Consider the following 18,158-nt stretch of genomic DNA (forward strand, 5'->3'; position numbering starts at 1 on the left):
TCTTAACAACCCAGGTCCAGTTCCAAAAAACCATAATACATAAGGTTGAAACTTTATCATTAAACGTTCATGTAAAGTTCCATAATCATTTCAGTTAAAGTTCAGCAGGGAATATAAACAATTTTTAACCATTTTAGGTAAGGTCAATTTATGGTTCGCGTTTATGCGGGTATCTGGACTTTCTTGAAGATAGCTCTCACAATTTTTTTGAATTTAATGTATCATTAGCATTGCAGATCTCTGATTTGCTCAATTTTTAAAATTTTAATTCTTAGCACTGCCATTAAAAAGCACGGAATTTCCCATAAAAATTCCACATGATTTTCATGTGTCCACACATAAACAGAATCCAGTCAGAAGTACACATGAAATTTATGAGTCAAATTAATAGTATGTGTACACATAAGAACTATGTGTCCGACACATATATATCATATGTTTATCATATTGCAAAAATTCATGTGTGTGACATATAAAAATAATCATTGAATTTTTATTAGTGTAATGTTCTTGAAACTTCCCTTACGTTTCCTAAATTTGTAGAACATTGCCTGCGTTTCTCGGAAATTCTTTAAAAATATCAGCATTTCCTTGAAATTAATTGATATGACCTGATGTTTACGGAGCTTCTCTAAAGTTCTCTCAATTATCTGGAACAATTTAAACTTTCCTGAAAACCATTAAATTTTCCTGAAGTTCTTTGAACTGGTGAAGTTTCCAAAATATTTCTGATGTTTTCGTAAGTTTACTGAAGTTCGCTGAACTTTCCTGAAATTTTAGGGTTTTGGAATTTGAACAGAAGTTAATGAAACTATCTTTAATTTATCGGAACTTACTCAAAAGTCTAGACTTTTCTGAAGTTTCAGAACTTTTTAAAAGTTCCTGCAGCTAGTGTGAATCCGCAATAAAAATCTGGTAACATCCCTGAAGTTCAGGGGAAGTTGAAAAAATGGTGGGAGAAGACTGAAGAACCATTCAAGCGATGGCTGAAAAAGCTTCCAAGGGAAGTTGAAATAAGTTTTCGGGAGTAATCGAAAAAAAGTTGTGGTGTAAGGTGGAAGAAACTTCCAGGCAAAAGTTGGATGAAAATTCAGGAAGTAAAAAATGAACAAAAACTTTAGGAAGTTAAATAATGTTTAAAAAGTATTTCGCGATTCTCTAGGAATAACCTGAAAGAGCCATCGACAGTTTCTCGATTCATGGGTAGCCATAAATGGTGAAGAAATAGAAACATTAGTCAAAAGAGTATCAAGCATATCCAGAACAACATGTGAAAAGGGCATACAAGCTTTTTGTAAACAAACCTTTGTAGGCCCTTTTCTCACCAACCGAGTGTCGCCCACGCAAACCAGCAATATCATCGGGAAGGGGAAAGTGTCCCCTACCCGGTGATGTTAAAGGTTTGCGTTGGTGTCATATGGGTGGCGAGAAAAGGGCATAAGAAGGTTTTTTTACAAAAAGCTTGTATGCCCTTTTCACATGTTGTTCTGGATATGACATTTTCAAAGATGATTTTTTGAAAGAATTTTTTTTTTAAGGTTGTTAAAAAAGATACAAGTTTCTCACATCAATTTTCTCCGAAATTCGAGCGCGGGTAGGCAATAGTAATTTTGAGCATTTAAAAAAAATCGGTATAAATCGGTATAAATCGGTATACAATTTCAAAAATCCGTATTCTGAAGAATTTATTATCTGTATATTGGCGTCTTGAAGTGAAACTTTTCCAAGCTTTCGCCACCTACATTTCGAAGTCAGAACTACTAGAAGGAGGAGACTTCCAAATTCTCCTAGTAAAACAGAGGATTTTTTAGGTACATCGGTCCATAAGGATAAACTAATAATTTCCCGTGGAAAATTTTGCTTGAATCGTGTAAGAAAACGTGTTTGCAAACAAACTGTAATTATTTCAGTATGGATCAGAGATGTTTTCATGGAAAATTATGCATAACAAGTTTGCACCCACAGGTAGAGGCTATACCTCCTGCGCAGCTGCATTTTTCGGAAAATGGTGAATATGTGCGATTTCCACTAGGATGAAAGTGGAAATTAAGTGAATTTACTTAGGAAAGATTGTATCATGCTGGTGATAATGGAGAAATGGTTGTATAGGACGCCAATATTCAATAAATGTTCATTTTGGCCTTTTTAGGGAAACATATTGATACTCACAATTTTCGACGGAATACGCAACGGAACTTGATTTACTCAACACGCACCATACTATAAAATGGTGCTAGATGGTTTCCAAAATGATAACAAGATGACAAATCATCTTTATTTTGAGTAATTGAGCAGTTTACTTCTGTTTACATCATATTTACGATGCAGCATTGATGGAGCCGTGAAATGAAATGAATATATCTTATGAAAGTTCATCTGGAAAAGTGAAAGATGCGCATCAGTTTGATCGTAAAAACATTTTCTTCTTCAATTCGAATGTTATATTGGAAGGATTTTACGCAGGCTTGATGAAAATTATGATTTAATGCTAATTTTCATGAATTTTATATGCAGTCTGTCAACATTATCATCATCATGCAGTGGCGACATCTGCGTTGAGCTTTTACGGCAATCTCCCAATCGGTATACCCTAATAAAAAATAACCATAAACGAACGATAACCCAAATCATTGAAATATTCCACAAATGGTTTGGATGATACCCAGAACACGTCATTAACCATACAATTTTTATTAGGGTAGTCCGGAAATCGGTATAAATACCGATAAATCAGTATATCTGGCAACGCTGCTGATTAGAATTGAAATAGAGTGCACCAAATCGATTAATCGATCTTTCATTGCGAGATCGCTCATTTCTAAACCTTTAACAAAACAAAAGCATGTTCGGTTCGCGTCGCTTGGGTCGCTTGTAATTCGTGATTATAGAATAGTTCGTTCGAAAATTGCGAAAATAATACCGTAATAAATTAGGATTTTTATTCCTTCTGAATGACGGCCAATTCCATTGCTTCTATTCGACAATTAATAGAAAAATAAAACGATGTCCCTTGAACTATCGGCGCGTTTCGTGGAGCAGGACTACTGCCGTTTGTGTCTATCTAGCATCTACGAGCTTCACGCGCTCTTCCCCAAGGGACCGAACGAATCGAACGTGATCCTGATGTCGAAGATTAGCCTGCTGGCGGAAATAATTGTACGTTTGTGGACGCAGGTAGCGAGTAGAACACAAACTAATTTCTCTTAATTTTCAGCTTATCCCAACGGAGGAACTGAATGCCAGAATCTGCTCTCGCTGTATGCAACAGCTGGAAGACTTCGACTCGTTTCGACGTCGCTGCAAGGATAGCGATAACCAGATCCGGAAGATTCGAGCATTGCAGAAGTGGAATGATCCATCTAGCGAAATTGCGGTTGCGAGCAAGAATACGCAACCGCAGGGACAAGAGCAAGTCAAATTTGGTGGCATATTCGATTTGATGCTGTACAGTGAATATTACACGGCAGCGTTGGAGGAATATTATATGTTATTCGATGGATGCGTTTATCGGAAGGAAAGCTTACTAGTTTGGCGCTGTGAGTTGCCCAACTGCCCCTGTCAACTGTTGGTTGAAAATAATTTCAGCAAGTTCTGGATCTATGGAGCACACAACCATGCTAAACTAACCAGCGACCAGAGGTAGGTAAAATTGCAGATGCCTTGCTGTAGTAAATGTTGAGAAAACGTTACAATTTTAGAAAGTTTACCCAAATGGATCAACGTGTTTGTGCATTTCTGAACAAACTACGGAATCAGATGGATGGCATAACTGATGAGATGCAAGACAAAACTGCACGGTCGATCTGTGCCCAGCAAAATTTAGTGTTGGATCCACAGCAAACTGTCCCGTCAAATTCGGAATCAAGCGTAATTCAGTACAGCACGGAAGGTGATAAGCCATCGATCGTCGTCAATTTTCACAGGTACTACAAGGAAGCGGTGAACAGCGACGTTATTCCATCCCAAATCTACTGGCGATGCAACGACAAAAACTGTCTCGGAATGATCTTAACAACGGCAGATCTTCGTAGTTACAAGGTGTGCAAAGACCATAACCATGTTCCCAAATCCGTGACCGATAGGTCCTCTATTCAGATAGACTTTCCCGTAAGGGTGGCTGCCTTACCGATGAACCACACGCAGCCTTCTGAATCCACAACGGCTCACATTCAAAGTCCGAATGCAGAGGCAAGTACGTCAAGACCCAGCAATGTTCCTATCGCACCCAAATCAACGTTTCCAGAAAGCACTCCTGTTCGTGTAAACGCAACAAAACAAGCCGAACCTAACGATACAACTGCGTGTTCGATTTCTATGACATTGCCCAAGAACCAATCATTGATGGCGTTCTACAAAGATATCAAAAACTATTACATGTACCTTTTCCTCTTCTTGTACCAGAGAGAAGTCTGCTACAGCAGTCCGACCAATTCGGAAGTACTTTGGAAGTGTATGGTCACAAAATGTCCTGGCACCATGATCGTTTTCCCAAGCCTTAAATATGCCCCAGGTTTAGCCCACAACCACGGACCTATGAATTGGCCAATGGGCAATCTGACCAAGGTACCCTCTGCAGAAGCTCTGACCAAACCAATCATCGTCTCGGAAATCAGTTTCTACCGGTGTTCGACCAACGAGGGGATTTGCTTGCTCTACAAGCAATTCATTTACAGCGTACTCTCGTTCCTTTCGACGGATGCCATCGCCTGGAAGTGTAGAAACATTGGATGCGATGGCCAATTACGGTCCGGGATGCAGTTTGAGTATTTAACAACTGTCAAGAACCACAATCACGGGCCCGTGCTGGAGCTAACCGTTAACGTCGAAAGCTACCTGACAGTCCCCGACGCCTTGATGGAGCTGAAAGCGCAAAACCTAGTCAAGCTTAACTGTCCACAGTTGCAAGGTAAGGCTCTTGGAGTAAGACCCGGAGAGGTTGAGAAGTTATTTCAAGAATGTTTGTGTTATATCGTTACAGACAAAATCGAAAAGCGGATCGCAGCCGAATTGCGTTCGAAACGCAACAAGAATAGTCTCAAGAAACGCAGGAAGTCAACATGGTGTTGATTCTTATTCTTTACTTTTGTTATCGTTCCTTTTGACTTTTTTTTTCCAGCTAATTACTCTCCTTGTTGGTTGACAATAAATATAACTTTTGTTTTTGTTTTCAATTTAAGTTTAGGTTGATTTTTCTATTGCTATTTTAACGTTACACGGTAAGAAAAAAGTACCCAACGGAAAGTTCACTTTTAACTACTATTGACTAGTTTGTCTCCTTTTCTCCTTCTAATGTTGTCAAAAACGGAGGAGCAAAACCACCCAACAGGGGTAGTAAAGTGTGGGAACCCAACGTTGAGTATAATCATATTTACCTACTGTTGGGTACAACTAACTTACTTTTGGTTAAAAAGCCAGTGGAAAATTCCATACGAACTGCACACAAGTAAATGAAAATTACTTTGACCCGCTGTACCTACTTTTGGGTTCCTGCACTATAGTGCCGAGATGAGTGAAAAGAACTTAATTTTGGGTACTTTTTTCTAACAGTGTAGAGCTATATTATCTCAGGTGCGTTTTCAGCTCGGTCTCTCAGTGATTTCGCTTGACTGCTAGGAATATTTACTGCAAAAAGTCTGAGCATTGGTGACGATTTCGCAGTTCCTTCGCGACTGACCAAACCTAAACAAATTGGTCCTAAGAAGCACATAAATAGGGCTTGGGATATGCAATCTATTCTCAGGGTGCAAACTCTGATGAATCAGTATTTTCAAGGTCAAGGTCGTTGACCACTTACTTACGGTCATCGGGGAGGGGAAAGATTGCTAGTCAAGGTTGCAAAGACTCATTTCAGCTAAAATAATGTTTTTCGGAATAATAAAACCAAAAGATGGTATGATGGCATGTTTTACTTGTAACTTACAAGAAGAGGTTACAAAGTATGCGTTGGAAACATAAAACCTGTAAATTTTGCTTTCTATGAGTCACAATCAGCGATTTGCTGATCGCTAAGTGAGTGAGTGAGTTTGTGAAAAATCGCTGATTGTGACTCTCATGAAGTGAAATAAACAGGTTTAATATGTCAAACACATTCTTTGCAACCTCTTCTTGTATCCTACCAATTCAAAATTTGATCATGGCATCTAATTATTTCATAATTTAGAAAAACATTGTTTTAGCTGAAATGAGTCTTTGCAACCTTGTGTTAGACATCCATTGTAAGGTGTACGGAAGACTGGACTCTGAGTATATATCTCTGCATATCTTTGTAGTGTATGCCCCTCTTAACAGAGAAGCTATTATTGTAGCGATCGAATAGTTACATTGTACGTAACTCATAAGCGTATGCGTAAAAGCGTAAATAAACGATGCGAGCAGGGTCTCGCTCTCTTAGTGCATAGACTGCAGGATAAACAACCAAATTAACAATACCTTATTAGACCGTTAGCAAATAACGTGATCCTTTCAACTCAGGAACTCACGAACTTCTGATCAGTAAGCAAAAACGGTCACCATTAGGTCACCGAGCCCCGTATATAACAGCAAACCTCTGCGATCGATGATCCAAGGCACATGCGGCTAAATTCCGGGCATAAATTTCTTCGAAGAGAAAGAAATTTCTACATAGGGGAAATGGCTGTAATGTCGGCCTAAATGCCCCTAAGTTGGGCCCATACATAAATTCAGCAATCGACTAAATTTTCAATAGCGACCAAAAATATCCATTAGTACCGTCCCAATGACGCATTCATCTAGATAAAATTGATAAATAGTAGATTTTTAACGATGGGTCCAATCTTAGATCCACAGGCCAACATTAGAGCCATTTCCCCTACATTGCTGATTGCATCTGAAACTAAAGGTACGTTTAGACTATCTGATTTGTTGGTCTGATTCTAACGGACTGCTCGATAATTTTGTCGGATGCAATGTTCGGATGCGTTCACACTTTTTCGACATGATGATCAAATTTGACGTTTGATTTGTCGAACGAAATAGATTTGTGTTTAATTTTCATTCGACTCATTTAGCAAAATAACCGGAAAGGAGGTGACAATATTGGTTTTTTTTATTTCTAAAATTTCGCGGATTTAGCCGGCGCCGGTGGTGTAGTGGTAAGCGTGACTGCTTTCTAACACCCCAATGGGTCTGGGTTCAATCCCAGCCGAGGTCGGTGGGATTTTTCTGAGGCATAAAAATCTCTGGTCACGTCTTCCTTCGGAAGGGAAGTAAAGCCGTTGGTCCCGACCCATGTGTGTTGTGAATGGGTGCGATATCCTACGCAGGTGTGGAAGCTGCCTTCCTGCACATTCGGTTGCCGTCAATGGATGGCAATCGATGTCCGTCGGTGATTGGCACTAGATTGCGGAACAGAGACCGACGTTAAATAAAGGAAAAAAAAAAAAAAAAAAATTCGCGGATTCGAACTGCTGAAGAATGCTTGATTTGTGTTTTGATGAACCGATTTAACTATTCAATATTGTCCTGTGTTTGATTCGACTGATGCCGACTGAGGCCGAAAGATGCTGTAATGGCTTTGATCATGGCATGGTCAACAAAACAGTGTTTATATAATACTAAGCATGTATTATATAAGAATAAGTATGTAAGACAGCAGGTTTGAGATCTAACTAAGATTTTTTTAGAGCATCAGAGAGATTAGGAGATCTACTGAGAAATTTGTTGAGTTTCAGCGTAGAACAGAACTACAAAACTTCAGAAAATTTTATAGAAATTTGCAGAAATTCACAACAGTAGATCTTCACAAAAATGTTCAAAGAAATTTTCAAAAACTTCAAGCAAGCTAAAATATTTTCAGACCAATTTGTAAAATTGTGAGGGAAATTTTGCAAATCTTCAGGGAAATTCGCAGAACTTCAGACAAGTCCAAGAATCAATGTAATGTAAAAACTTTCACAGAAGTTTAGAGATCTACTGAAAATTATTGAACATCAGAAAAGTTCATAGATCTTCAGAACAAAGCTACAGAACTTCTGAAAGAATCACAAGAATTGTCATAGATCTTCAAATAAATTTGAAGACCTCCAAGAAAGTGTGCAGATTTTCTGATACATTTTTAGAATCTCAGAAATTTTAATGGATCTCCAATGAAATTTGCTGAACTTCAGGGAAGTTCGGGGATTTAAAAAAAAATATACTGATACTATTTCAGGGAAATTTGTAGATCAAGGAAGCTAAAATATTTTAATATAAATTTTGAAAACTTTAGGTAATTTAAAAGATCTCCAGGGAAATTTACCGATCTTCAGGGTAGCCCGTAATTCGTAGATCTTTAGAATAGAACTACGGAGCTTCAAACAACTTTACAGAACTTTAAAGATATTTTCAAAACTTCGGAAGAGTATATATTAAGAGAAATACTCAGAGCTGCAAGCAATTTTGCAGATCTTCAGAGACATTCAGTGGTTCAGAAAGCTTCACAGTTTCAGAAAAATTGGAGATCTTCAGAAAAATTCGTAGAGACAAAAAGTAGGGTTTTTGATCTAATTTCCGTCCTACTAAGCACAAGCCGCGCTTTACCTCTCTTTTCTGAACGAGTTTAAACAAAAAAAATGGAATATTTCTGTCGAAGATGATTTCTAAATTTATTCACCTTTCCATACGTACCGTTGGATTTGCTAAAGAGTCACAAATTTTTGAGATATTGTTTAAAATCTAATACTGCTTCTTGATTCTAAATTCGTTCTACGATTTTCAATTCCGTCCTCACGCATTGAAACGCCATTAGATTTTCTTCGTCCGACGGATAAACGTAGAAAAAGGGGATTCGCTATGAGCACTTCTTTTGTTTTGAGAACAATGAGCGTAAATATTCATACAATGCGCTCTAACAGGGTTTATGTTGTAGCTAATGAATTAACGCATCTTAACAAACCTATTATTGATTTGTGCACGGTGAAATCATTGATATTATTGATCTTTTCTGATCGATAGAACGGAAATGGGTGATTACGACGAAGTAGCGCTCTACCCTACTTTAAGAGAAGTCTGTAGAACTTCAGGAAGTTCGTCCTTTTCTAGAAAAAAAAATCAAAACTTCAGCAAAACTCACAGAACTTTGGGAATGTTCGCCGATCTTTAGAAGTATTTACACAACTTCGTAAATCTCCAGAGAAATTTTGAAAACTTTAGCGAAGTTCAAATATTTTCTAATAATTTGTAGAGTTTTGGGGTATTTCAAAGAATTTCATGTAAATCTGCAGAACTTTATCGAAGTCCAAGAATCCACAAAGAAATTTACAGAAATTTAGAGAAGTTCAGAGATCTACTGAAAAATTTACTGAACTTCAGGACAGTTCGTAGATCTTCAGAGCAGAAATACAGTACTTAAGAAAACTTTACAGAATTTAACAGAAATTTAAGGAACTTCAGAAAAGTTTAGAGGGTAGATCGTAAATCTACTGAAAAATCAGCAGATGTTTAAAAAATCAGAATTTTATTAAGGTTCTTGTATTTTAAGAGAAATTTACAGAACTTCAGGAAAGTTCGTTGATATTTAGATATATTTGCACAATTTCAGAAAAATTAGAAGATCTTCAGAGAACTTCCTCAAACTTCCCGGAAGCTCAAAAATTTCTAGATAATTTTTGCAATAGTTTTAGGGAATTGTGTAGATGTCCAGAGATATTTTTTTTAGATATTGAATCATGGAAATCTGCAGAGAAAATTACCGAACTTCAAAGAAGTTCGTTGATTTTTAGAAATTTGTTGAATGTAAGAGATAATTCTTGATCTTTAAGGATCTTTTGATTTTTAGAGAAATTTACAGCACTTTTGAAGAGCACACTTCAAAGAAATCTACAGAACTATGGAGAAATTTACAGATCTTCAGGAAAGATTTTTGATCTTCAAAGATATTTTACCAGAAAACAGAAACAATACATCAGGGACGTCCGAGGGTTTTCAGATAAATATGCAGAATTGAGCTCTTAACAGTAATTTTCAGAACTCAAGGAATCATGTAGATCTATAGAGAACTTTTCCCAATAGCTTCGTCTTCAGATCGCAGTTCTTGAAGGACAAGATGAGAAAGATCCCTGCGGTTTTCTTTCTGAGCAATTATTTCCTACTCCACAAAGTTCACCTTATCCTTCTAATTTTATTTAAAATAATAAAAGCAAATACACCTCCCGAAGCTAGAGCAATTTTCCGGTAATTCATTATGGAAGTATTTACTTTAGATTCCTGGTACAGTTTTGTTTTGAAATCAAAATTGACAGTTTTTTGGACATGTGCAAGCAGGGTGAACACCAGAAAACAGGGAGGTTCGACAATGTGTGTCGAAAGTAAAATCGAGCAGATTTTTCATTATGGCGGCGGTCAAAATCAGACCAAGAAATCAGATAGTCTAAACGGACCTTAACTATACTGCCCAAAAATTGCATTTTGGTGTCTTTGGAACATTTTTTGCTTTTAACATAACGAATAAGTGCACCACAAACTTGAAGACGATTAGACGATTGTCCAGGGGCCACATTGCGCATCTCGAAACGAAAGACTTTTTGTACAAACGCTTGTATGAAAAAGTTTTTCGTTTCGAGATACGCAATGTGGCCCCCGTTTGGTGTGAAATGCGCAATACCAAATATGTAGAAATTTCATTCTCTTTAATGAAATTTGTGCCTGGAATTCGCTGCTGCAATAAAAATTAATTTTAACTCATAAAACATTTTCCATTCACCCCATTATTTTCCTAAAAGTAGTCAGACAATCCAAAATCCATACAAACATGTTACGTCCTATACCTTACGCCTGTTCTCAACGAACTGTTCTGAACAATTTTCAAGTTCTAAGAAAGTATGCGCATAAGAGTTAAATTGTTTCTCCAATGTGTTCAAATCGGGTCCTGATCATCCTCCTAAAATTTGAACTCATTTAGTCAAAAACTGACTGCACCAGGGGTTCAACCTGACTGATGCGGAGTTGAGGTTACCTCTAAATTAATGATTACCAATTCGCGATATATTCCACGTAAAGTTGACCGACAATAAAAAAAACATACATGGACCTTACTGACTACCATAACCGTTACCATTAAAGTTCTCAAAACATAAGTAAAAAGGTTCTAATATAGTTTTCTTTCCGAAAATGTACACTGATAAATTGAACTATTTCCATTTTGCTTGAAATTTAATCAATTTGACATTAAACTCAGTTTAATCATATCGAATGATTAAAAATTAATCCTCGCTTTCTAAAAAATAAGCATCTGATATTAATCCCAGTTTTATCATGATTGATTAGATTGTAGATTATCTTTTTTTGAATAAATTTTAATCATTTTTGATTCTATTTTAATAATTTTTGATTGAATGTTAATCTTTTTTGACTAAATATCAGTATTGAAAAAGAATAAAATTTAATACTGGAAAGATTATTTCGATTTTAATCATGCATGACTACTGCCGAAGTAATCATGGCTCGGACTCAATAAGGTAAAGCGAGAATCTGCATACTTTTTAAGCTTTTTTGATTTAATTTATCTTTGAGTGTATGGAGAAAACAAGAATTTGGAATGGTAATGGTTCTTAACAACCCATTATTTGTAAGGTTCACTTCCAAAGAACCATAATACATAAGGTTAAAACTTTATCACGCAAACGTTCATGTAAAGTTTCACAATCATTTCTAGATAAATATTTCAAAGGGTCTTATCTGCATTGATCGATTCTCTTCATCGACTTTCTCTTTCGTTAATAAGACAGCTGCAAAACCTTTCCCTGTTGTATTTGATGTTTTGGACGCTAGATAAAAATCTTCGTTTTCAAACAATGCGGTAAAATTAGCGCGAAATTTGTTTGCATAGCAGTGGTTATCATTTGACATGTTCATCGAGATTTCAGTTAAAGTTTAGCAGGGATTATAAACAATTTCTAACCATTTTTGGTAAGTTCATAGTTATGGTTCGCGTTTATTCGCGTAGGTTGCCAAAGCATTTTGTTTTGAATTCGCTCCTCTCTTATACTAGACCTAGAACCTCTCTAAGTGAAAATAACTTATAGCAAATTCGTCTATAATGAAACGGTAAAACCGAACTTTTTGTCAGTGCAAACCTAGGCTAGGTGTTAAAAACAAACCAGCAAACTGACGTTTGTCAGAAAACAAGCAGACCCAATCTTGATACCCGATCCAGCACAGAAAAAAAGTTGTTGAATATTACATCCAAACTGCTGCAACCAGGGGCCACATTGCGCATCTCGAAACGAAAAACTTTTTCATACAAGCGTTCGTACAAAAAGTCTTTCGTTTCGAGATGCGCAATGTGGCCCCAGGTCAATCCATCGGTTGTGTAATATAACGTTGTACCACTGACAAACCGACATGAAACTAAAACTTAACTCTTGATCGAGAATCCATAACGGCGGATTCAAATGTGCAGCGATCCCATCTGTCAAAACCATACACACACAAAACAAAAATTGTTGCTATAAAAATAATGCAATTTCAAAATGAAAGTTTCCCAAATTTCGTTGTTTTAACTGTGAAAATTTTCAAAATGAAAGTTATATCTTCGATTTGAAAGTTTTTCTTTCACTTTGGACTTGTGATTTTGAAAGTGCATTATGTTTTTATAAAAGTTGTTCAACTGTCAAAAATACCTGTTCATAGCAAAGTTTTTGGCAGCACTGAAGCTCTGAACCCAACTTTATTTGCCGCCAAAATTGAATTTGAGTGGACCAGACGAAGTAAAAAAAAAGCATTTTACGGTGGAATCAGTGTACGAAAACTACCTCCAATCGATGCTGATGACATTTATGAATGTCTTCACCATTCTGCTGGATATTGCTATGGTGAGTGTTGCACTTTTGTGGTATGCAATGGTTGTGGCTTGTATTTCAAAGGTTGAATTTTTTTTTGTAGATTCCTTATCGTCAGTTCATGGAGAACAATGTTGCTCCAGCAGGAAGACGTCGTCAAGAATGCCGTTTCCATGGAGTGATATTGGGATTGCATTGTAAAGGGATCGGTTCCCAAAGCACTCTTCGTAATCATCGCCTTCCTTTTGTTTATCGTCATTTTGAACGAGGAAAATTCCGAAAATGCCGTGGACCCGAGGTTGGACCGAATACCTTCCTTTGTTTACTAGCACTCGGACCAAATTTGCTCTGGTAATTTTAACAATGTATGATTTTGTTTTTTGTTTATAAAATATATGAATAAACATTATTTTTACAAATCATGTATATATGAGTAACATATATTGTCATGATAAAAACGACTCCTTTTGAACTGAAACAATTTCTACTTTATTTTAAAAACATTGATTTTCCTTTTGACAGTTCTACAATTTGAATCAAAAGCTTCAACTTTTAAATTTATCGAGGACGTAAACTTTTGATTTGACAGATTACACATTTTTATGATGAATGCTTTGGACTTTCTACCAAAAAGAACCAACGAAAACTTATTGGTATTATATGGTATTTTTAATTTTAGTAACGATAATTTTTTGTGTGTAGAAATTTGTTATCTAGATAAAAATAATTTGCTCGGAATAGATTAGACACGAACCAACTCATACATTTAGTATGTGTGTTCGTGGCTAGGATACACATTTTTCGCGAACACGACGGCAGATGTCAGTTTTGTGCTTTGATCAGAAATTTGATGATACTTTGTATGATCATGTCGGTTTGTCGGTGGTTGTACGATGTACATCGATTTTGGGAACAAAATTACATCCATTGATGTAATATTGTATCTGCTTTTTGCTGTTACATCATTATTTCATACAGCAGCTTGAATTACATTCATCGATATTACATTTTTTTTTTGCTGTGAGGTTGGAACTGAATAAATTCGCCATTACTGTTGGGACTTATTTCTTACAGTGCGCAGGGTTCATCTGTTTAGTATAACTTACTTTCATCCCCAGGGGTACCCGCGGAGAAACGTCATCTTGGGTTGCAGTATTTTGACACAAAAGTGCATTCCCAACTCTCTCGTTCTCGCCGCGGCGGATCCATTTTCATTTGTACTCCATTCTTCGTCGTTATCAGATCGCACTTTCGCTCTGAATCCGTGTAAAGTGTAATTTTATTTGAATTTTATTTCGAAATATTAAGTTCCAAGTGCAGTGGATCAAGAATGGCATACCAGTTGACGAAAATTGGTTCCTCCCTGTCGGGAAATCTGTCCAAAACTGGTAAGCACTACACGGTATTGAATCCGCAAAATGGATTTCTCTCGCGGATTTCGTTTAGTCACTACGTCACCTCGGTCGTATAACTGAACTTTGGATCCGCTTGGATTGGTCACATAATTAATGGACTGCTCTTCATTGGTATTAAAAGCGATTTAGATAAAATTGTAAAAGGACTTACTAGCTTTCAGGTCATTCTCGAAACGGAATGCTTTCGTAATGCGAGAATCAAAAGTCATCAAGGATGAGACATAACAGGGCCGAAGGGAGTCCAAAGTCCATTCCATAGTCGCTTGTTTTGAGACGTTTCGTTCAAGCTTTATTATCAGTCGCCTTGCTCGTGTGAATAAGCCGACAATGTGAGTCGTTTGCGTTTGTGTTGCTCGGCTAGGTGGAAATGTTAAACTACCTTCGACACTTCCATATCGTAGGTTGATCAATCCGTTTCTACTGTTTTAGAAATTTCGTTTGGTTGAATTTGGAATTGACCACCAAAAATGTGCAAAAGAGTTTTGCAATATCAGCAGTCGGAATCGGGTCCGCTCTGATAAGGATCGTCACGTTTTCCATCTGATAACGAGTTGATAACAACGGTCTATTTTTGTTGCAATTTCAGCTCTGAGGAGTATCAGCACCACAGGAGCCGTGTACGAACCAAGAAAGCTTCCCGATAAGACTGGCAAAAATGTCGTACTGGTCGACGGAGTCCGTACACCGTTTCTGTTGTCCGGAACCGACTACTCGAAGCTGATGCCACATGAGCTGGCTCGGCATTCGTTGTTGTAAGTGATGGTCTAAATTTTCAAGAAGCCTATTGTAAATTAAAAAAATAATCCTCTAACAGGAGCCTGTTGCGCAAAACCAAGCTCGACAAGGAAATCGTTGACTACATCGTCTACGGTACCGTCATCCAGGAGGTCAAAACTTCCAACATTGCCCGCGAAGCTGCTCTGGCTGCTGGTTTCAGTAACAAAACCCCTGCCCACACGGTGACCATGGCTTGCATCAGTTCCAATCAGGCTATCACCACCGGAATGGGTCTTATAGCCACCGGAACGTACGACGCGATCGTCGCCGGAGGCGTAGAATTTATGTCCGATGTACCAATCCGTCACAGCCGCAAAATGCGTTCCCTGATGCTGAAGGCCAACAAGGCTAAAACTGCCGCCCAGCGTCTGCAGCTGTTGACTACCATCCGGCCAGACTTCTTCGTTCCAGAACTGCCAGCTGTGGCCGAGTTCTCGTCCGGCGAAACCATGGGTCACTCGGCAGATCGTCTTGCTGCTGCTTTTAACGCTTCCCGTCAAGAGCAGGACGACTACGCACTACGATCCCACACTTTGGCCAAGGAAGCCCAGGACAAAGGCTACTTCACCGATCTGGTTCCATTCAAAGTAACCGGTGTGGCCAAAACCGTCGAAAAGGATAACGGTATCCGCGTTTCGAGCAAGGAAGCTCTGGCAAAGCTGAGACCAGCTTTTGTTAAACCATACGGAACCGTAACGGCAGCGAATGCTTCTTTCCTGACGGACGGAGCTTCGGCTTGTCTCATTATGACCGAGGAAAAGGCAAAGGCCCTTGGACTCCGTCCAAAGGCCTATCTGCGCGATTTCCTCTACGTCTCTCAGGATCCCATCGACCAGCTGCTGTTAGGACCTGCATATGGCATCCCGAAGTTGCTGAAGAAGGCCGGACTCACGATGAAGGACATCGATTCGTGGGAAATCCACGAAGCGTTTGCCGTAAGTGTCTCCCTCTCTCTCTCTCTCTCTTACTCTCTAATACCGATCACTTCTAACCGCTTCAAACCTAAAACCGCAGGGCCAAATCATCGCCAACCTGAAGGCACTGGACTCGGACTACTTCTGCAAGAACTACCTCGGACTAAGCGAGAAGGTCGGTACGCCTGATCTGAACAAGTGGAACAACTGGGGTGGATCTCTCTCGATTGGTCATCCGTTCGCGGCGACCGGTGTTCGGCTGTGCATGCACACGGTGAGTCATCCTGCTTGCTTACCTTGTGATTGGGGATCAAACATGTAATAATTGTATTTCTCCACAGGCCAACCGATTGGTGCGCGAAAATGGTCAGCTTGGTCTGGTGGCGGCCTGCGCCGCCGGTGGGCAGGGTGTGGCAATGTTGCTCGAAAGGCACCCGGAAGCCAATGCCGAATAGAGGAGAGCGCGAGGATGTAAGTTTCGTTTCGGTAAGATGATAAGTTGAAAAGGATTGTCTTGATCTAAGGAAGATGATCGCGAAAAGAGGCGAAAAGATATTTTGTTTGCATTTTGGTTTTGCGGTTTCATGGAAGGAGGGTGATTTGTTAATCCTCTTTACCTTTGCTATAAGACTCTTGGATCAACCCGCCGCAGCTCGACAATCCCATGTTGTTTGGTTCTTTACATATGTTTCCCCACAAAATATCTACATAGGTAATTTAGTTAAAATCGAGTAATCATGTTTATTTTTACACGTTTTTTGTTGGTAGACCCATATATCTGTATGTTTAAAGAAATAGAGAAAGTGTGGAAATATGTTATCCGAACTGCCTTGAGTTTAAGTTAATTTGAAATTTGTTCACAGCGGTACGATTGCCACCAGAAAGGAATGGATTTAGCTAACTTATGCTTTCGCAACCAGAACTTTACTCGTAATACTGCTAAGCAGTAATGGAATTCTTATTCCTCTCCTGAGGGCAAGTTTAATTCTTGGTACATTAAAAGTACTTGGAGACATGTGAGCAGGGATGTCATCTGATCACTCAATGCGCACAATGTACTGATTTTCTGAAATATACTAAGGCCGTTCGCAATGCTGAGTTTCAAAATTGTTTTAAACTACTCGTCAATTATATAATTTGAAACTGTCAAAAATAAAACTGCAACACGATCAGCGCAACGCACAGTTCTAAAACATGTTTGTAATCATCAAGTTCCATAAACGTTACTGTTCTCTATGAAGTTCTCCGTTTTTTATTTGTGGAGCTCTTCGAAACATCTTCAACACATCCAAAGAAATTTGAAACAGAGTTCCATTCGTGTTTCAAACTCGCTCAGAAATAAAACAGAATAGTCGAGCAGTTGCAAATCTGGTGCAAAATAGTGCTCGAATAATGAAACTGCAACTCAGCATTGCGAGAGGTGCGTTTCTGTTCTAGTTTCAAATTGAAACAGTCCTTATAAAATACAACAGCATTGTGAACGGCCTAAGTGAGAATCCAGCAAACACAAAGTTGGCTTGTTTTTCACCCTGCGCAAGTGTAAAGCTTCAGAGGAGAAGAGAAGACAGACACACGCCAAAAAAAAAAAAACGAAAGCTCTATGGTAGCCATCGCTCCGACGCAAAGAGCGCCACTCAGTGTAGGGTTGCAAATGGGAAACAGCGAAAAGACAAAATTCTTCTATGTCCAGGCTTGCTGAAACTCCTCAAACTCACTGGAGGTTTTAAAACACTCTTGTCCTGCGAGTTTAGCCAGCCCTTACGTCGAGTGAGTGGCGGCAGGAATATGAAAAACTCCTCGAGAGAGAGGGAGAGTGAACTTCAGATATAGGATGATTTGGTGCGCTTTTCGAGACTCCGGATGACTTTTTTGTTCGACGCAAGAAGCTCAGAGTTCACCCAGAGTGAGAGTAAGAGTGTGTGGATCGAAAACATGAACATGAATGGCAGCATACCTCACTCTCATTTTATCCCCCTTCGCTCACAAGCTCTGAAGCTCAGTGGAATGATTTGGCAGTAGGCATTCTACTCCTCAGAAAAATGCAACGCTCGGCTCATTTAAAACTCGAGAGCGAGGCTCCATCAAGCCTGGTTATGCCCTTCTTCATCTCCTATGCATGCAGTCGTGGTAGTCTGCAAAGAATTCAAAGAAGACATTAGCGCTTGTTGTATTATATTCGCTCCCTGCGCCGCACGGAGTATACCGCTCATTGTGTGGATGGCTTTCTCACAGATTAGTTGGAAAAGAGTGTGCGAAGTAAATGGGAGAACAACATA

The 18,158-nt window shown here is 38.6% G+C and overlaps 2 protein-coding genes across 2 annotated transcripts; both read left to right on the plus strand.

Annotated features, from left to right (window-relative positions):
- The first annotated feature begins 2,854 nt into the window (after window positions 1–2,854).
- On the plus strand, window positions 2,855–5,118 carry LOC135704310 (uncharacterized). Its single transcript, XM_065225751.1, has 4 exons — window positions 2,855–3,156; window positions 3,215–3,639; window positions 3,699–4,906; window positions 4,979–5,118. The coding sequence occupies exons 1-4, from the start codon at window positions 3,004–3,006 to the stop codon at window positions 5,065–5,067; spliced, it is 1,875 nt and encodes a 624-aa protein (XP_065081823.1). The 5' UTR covers window positions 2,855–3,003; the 3' UTR covers window positions 5,068–5,118.
- An 8,894-nt stretch (window positions 5,119–14,012) lies between these two features.
- Mtpbeta (mitochondrial trifunctional protein beta subunit) lies at window positions 14,013–16,662 on the plus strand. Its single transcript, XM_065225759.1, has 5 exons — window positions 14,013–14,164; window positions 14,778–14,943; window positions 15,006–15,903; window positions 15,983–16,156; window positions 16,224–16,662. Exons 1-5 carry the CDS (start codon window positions 14,107–14,109, stop codon window positions 16,335–16,337), a joined length of 1,410 nt encoding a protein of 469 aa, XP_065081831.1. The 5' UTR covers window positions 14,013–14,106; the 3' UTR covers window positions 16,338–16,662.
- Window positions 16,663–18,158: the final 1,496 nt, after the last annotated feature.

This window comes from Ochlerotatus camptorhynchus, unplaced genomic scaffold (genome assembly GCF_037179485.1).
Source record: "Ochlerotatus camptorhynchus isolate MF236.1 unplaced genomic scaffold, CSIRO-AGI_Acam_v1.1 ptg000022l, whole genome shotgun sequence".
In the NCBI taxonomy this organism is placed as follows: domain Eukaryota; kingdom Metazoa; phylum Arthropoda; class Insecta; order Diptera; family Culicidae; genus Ochlerotatus; species Ochlerotatus camptorhynchus.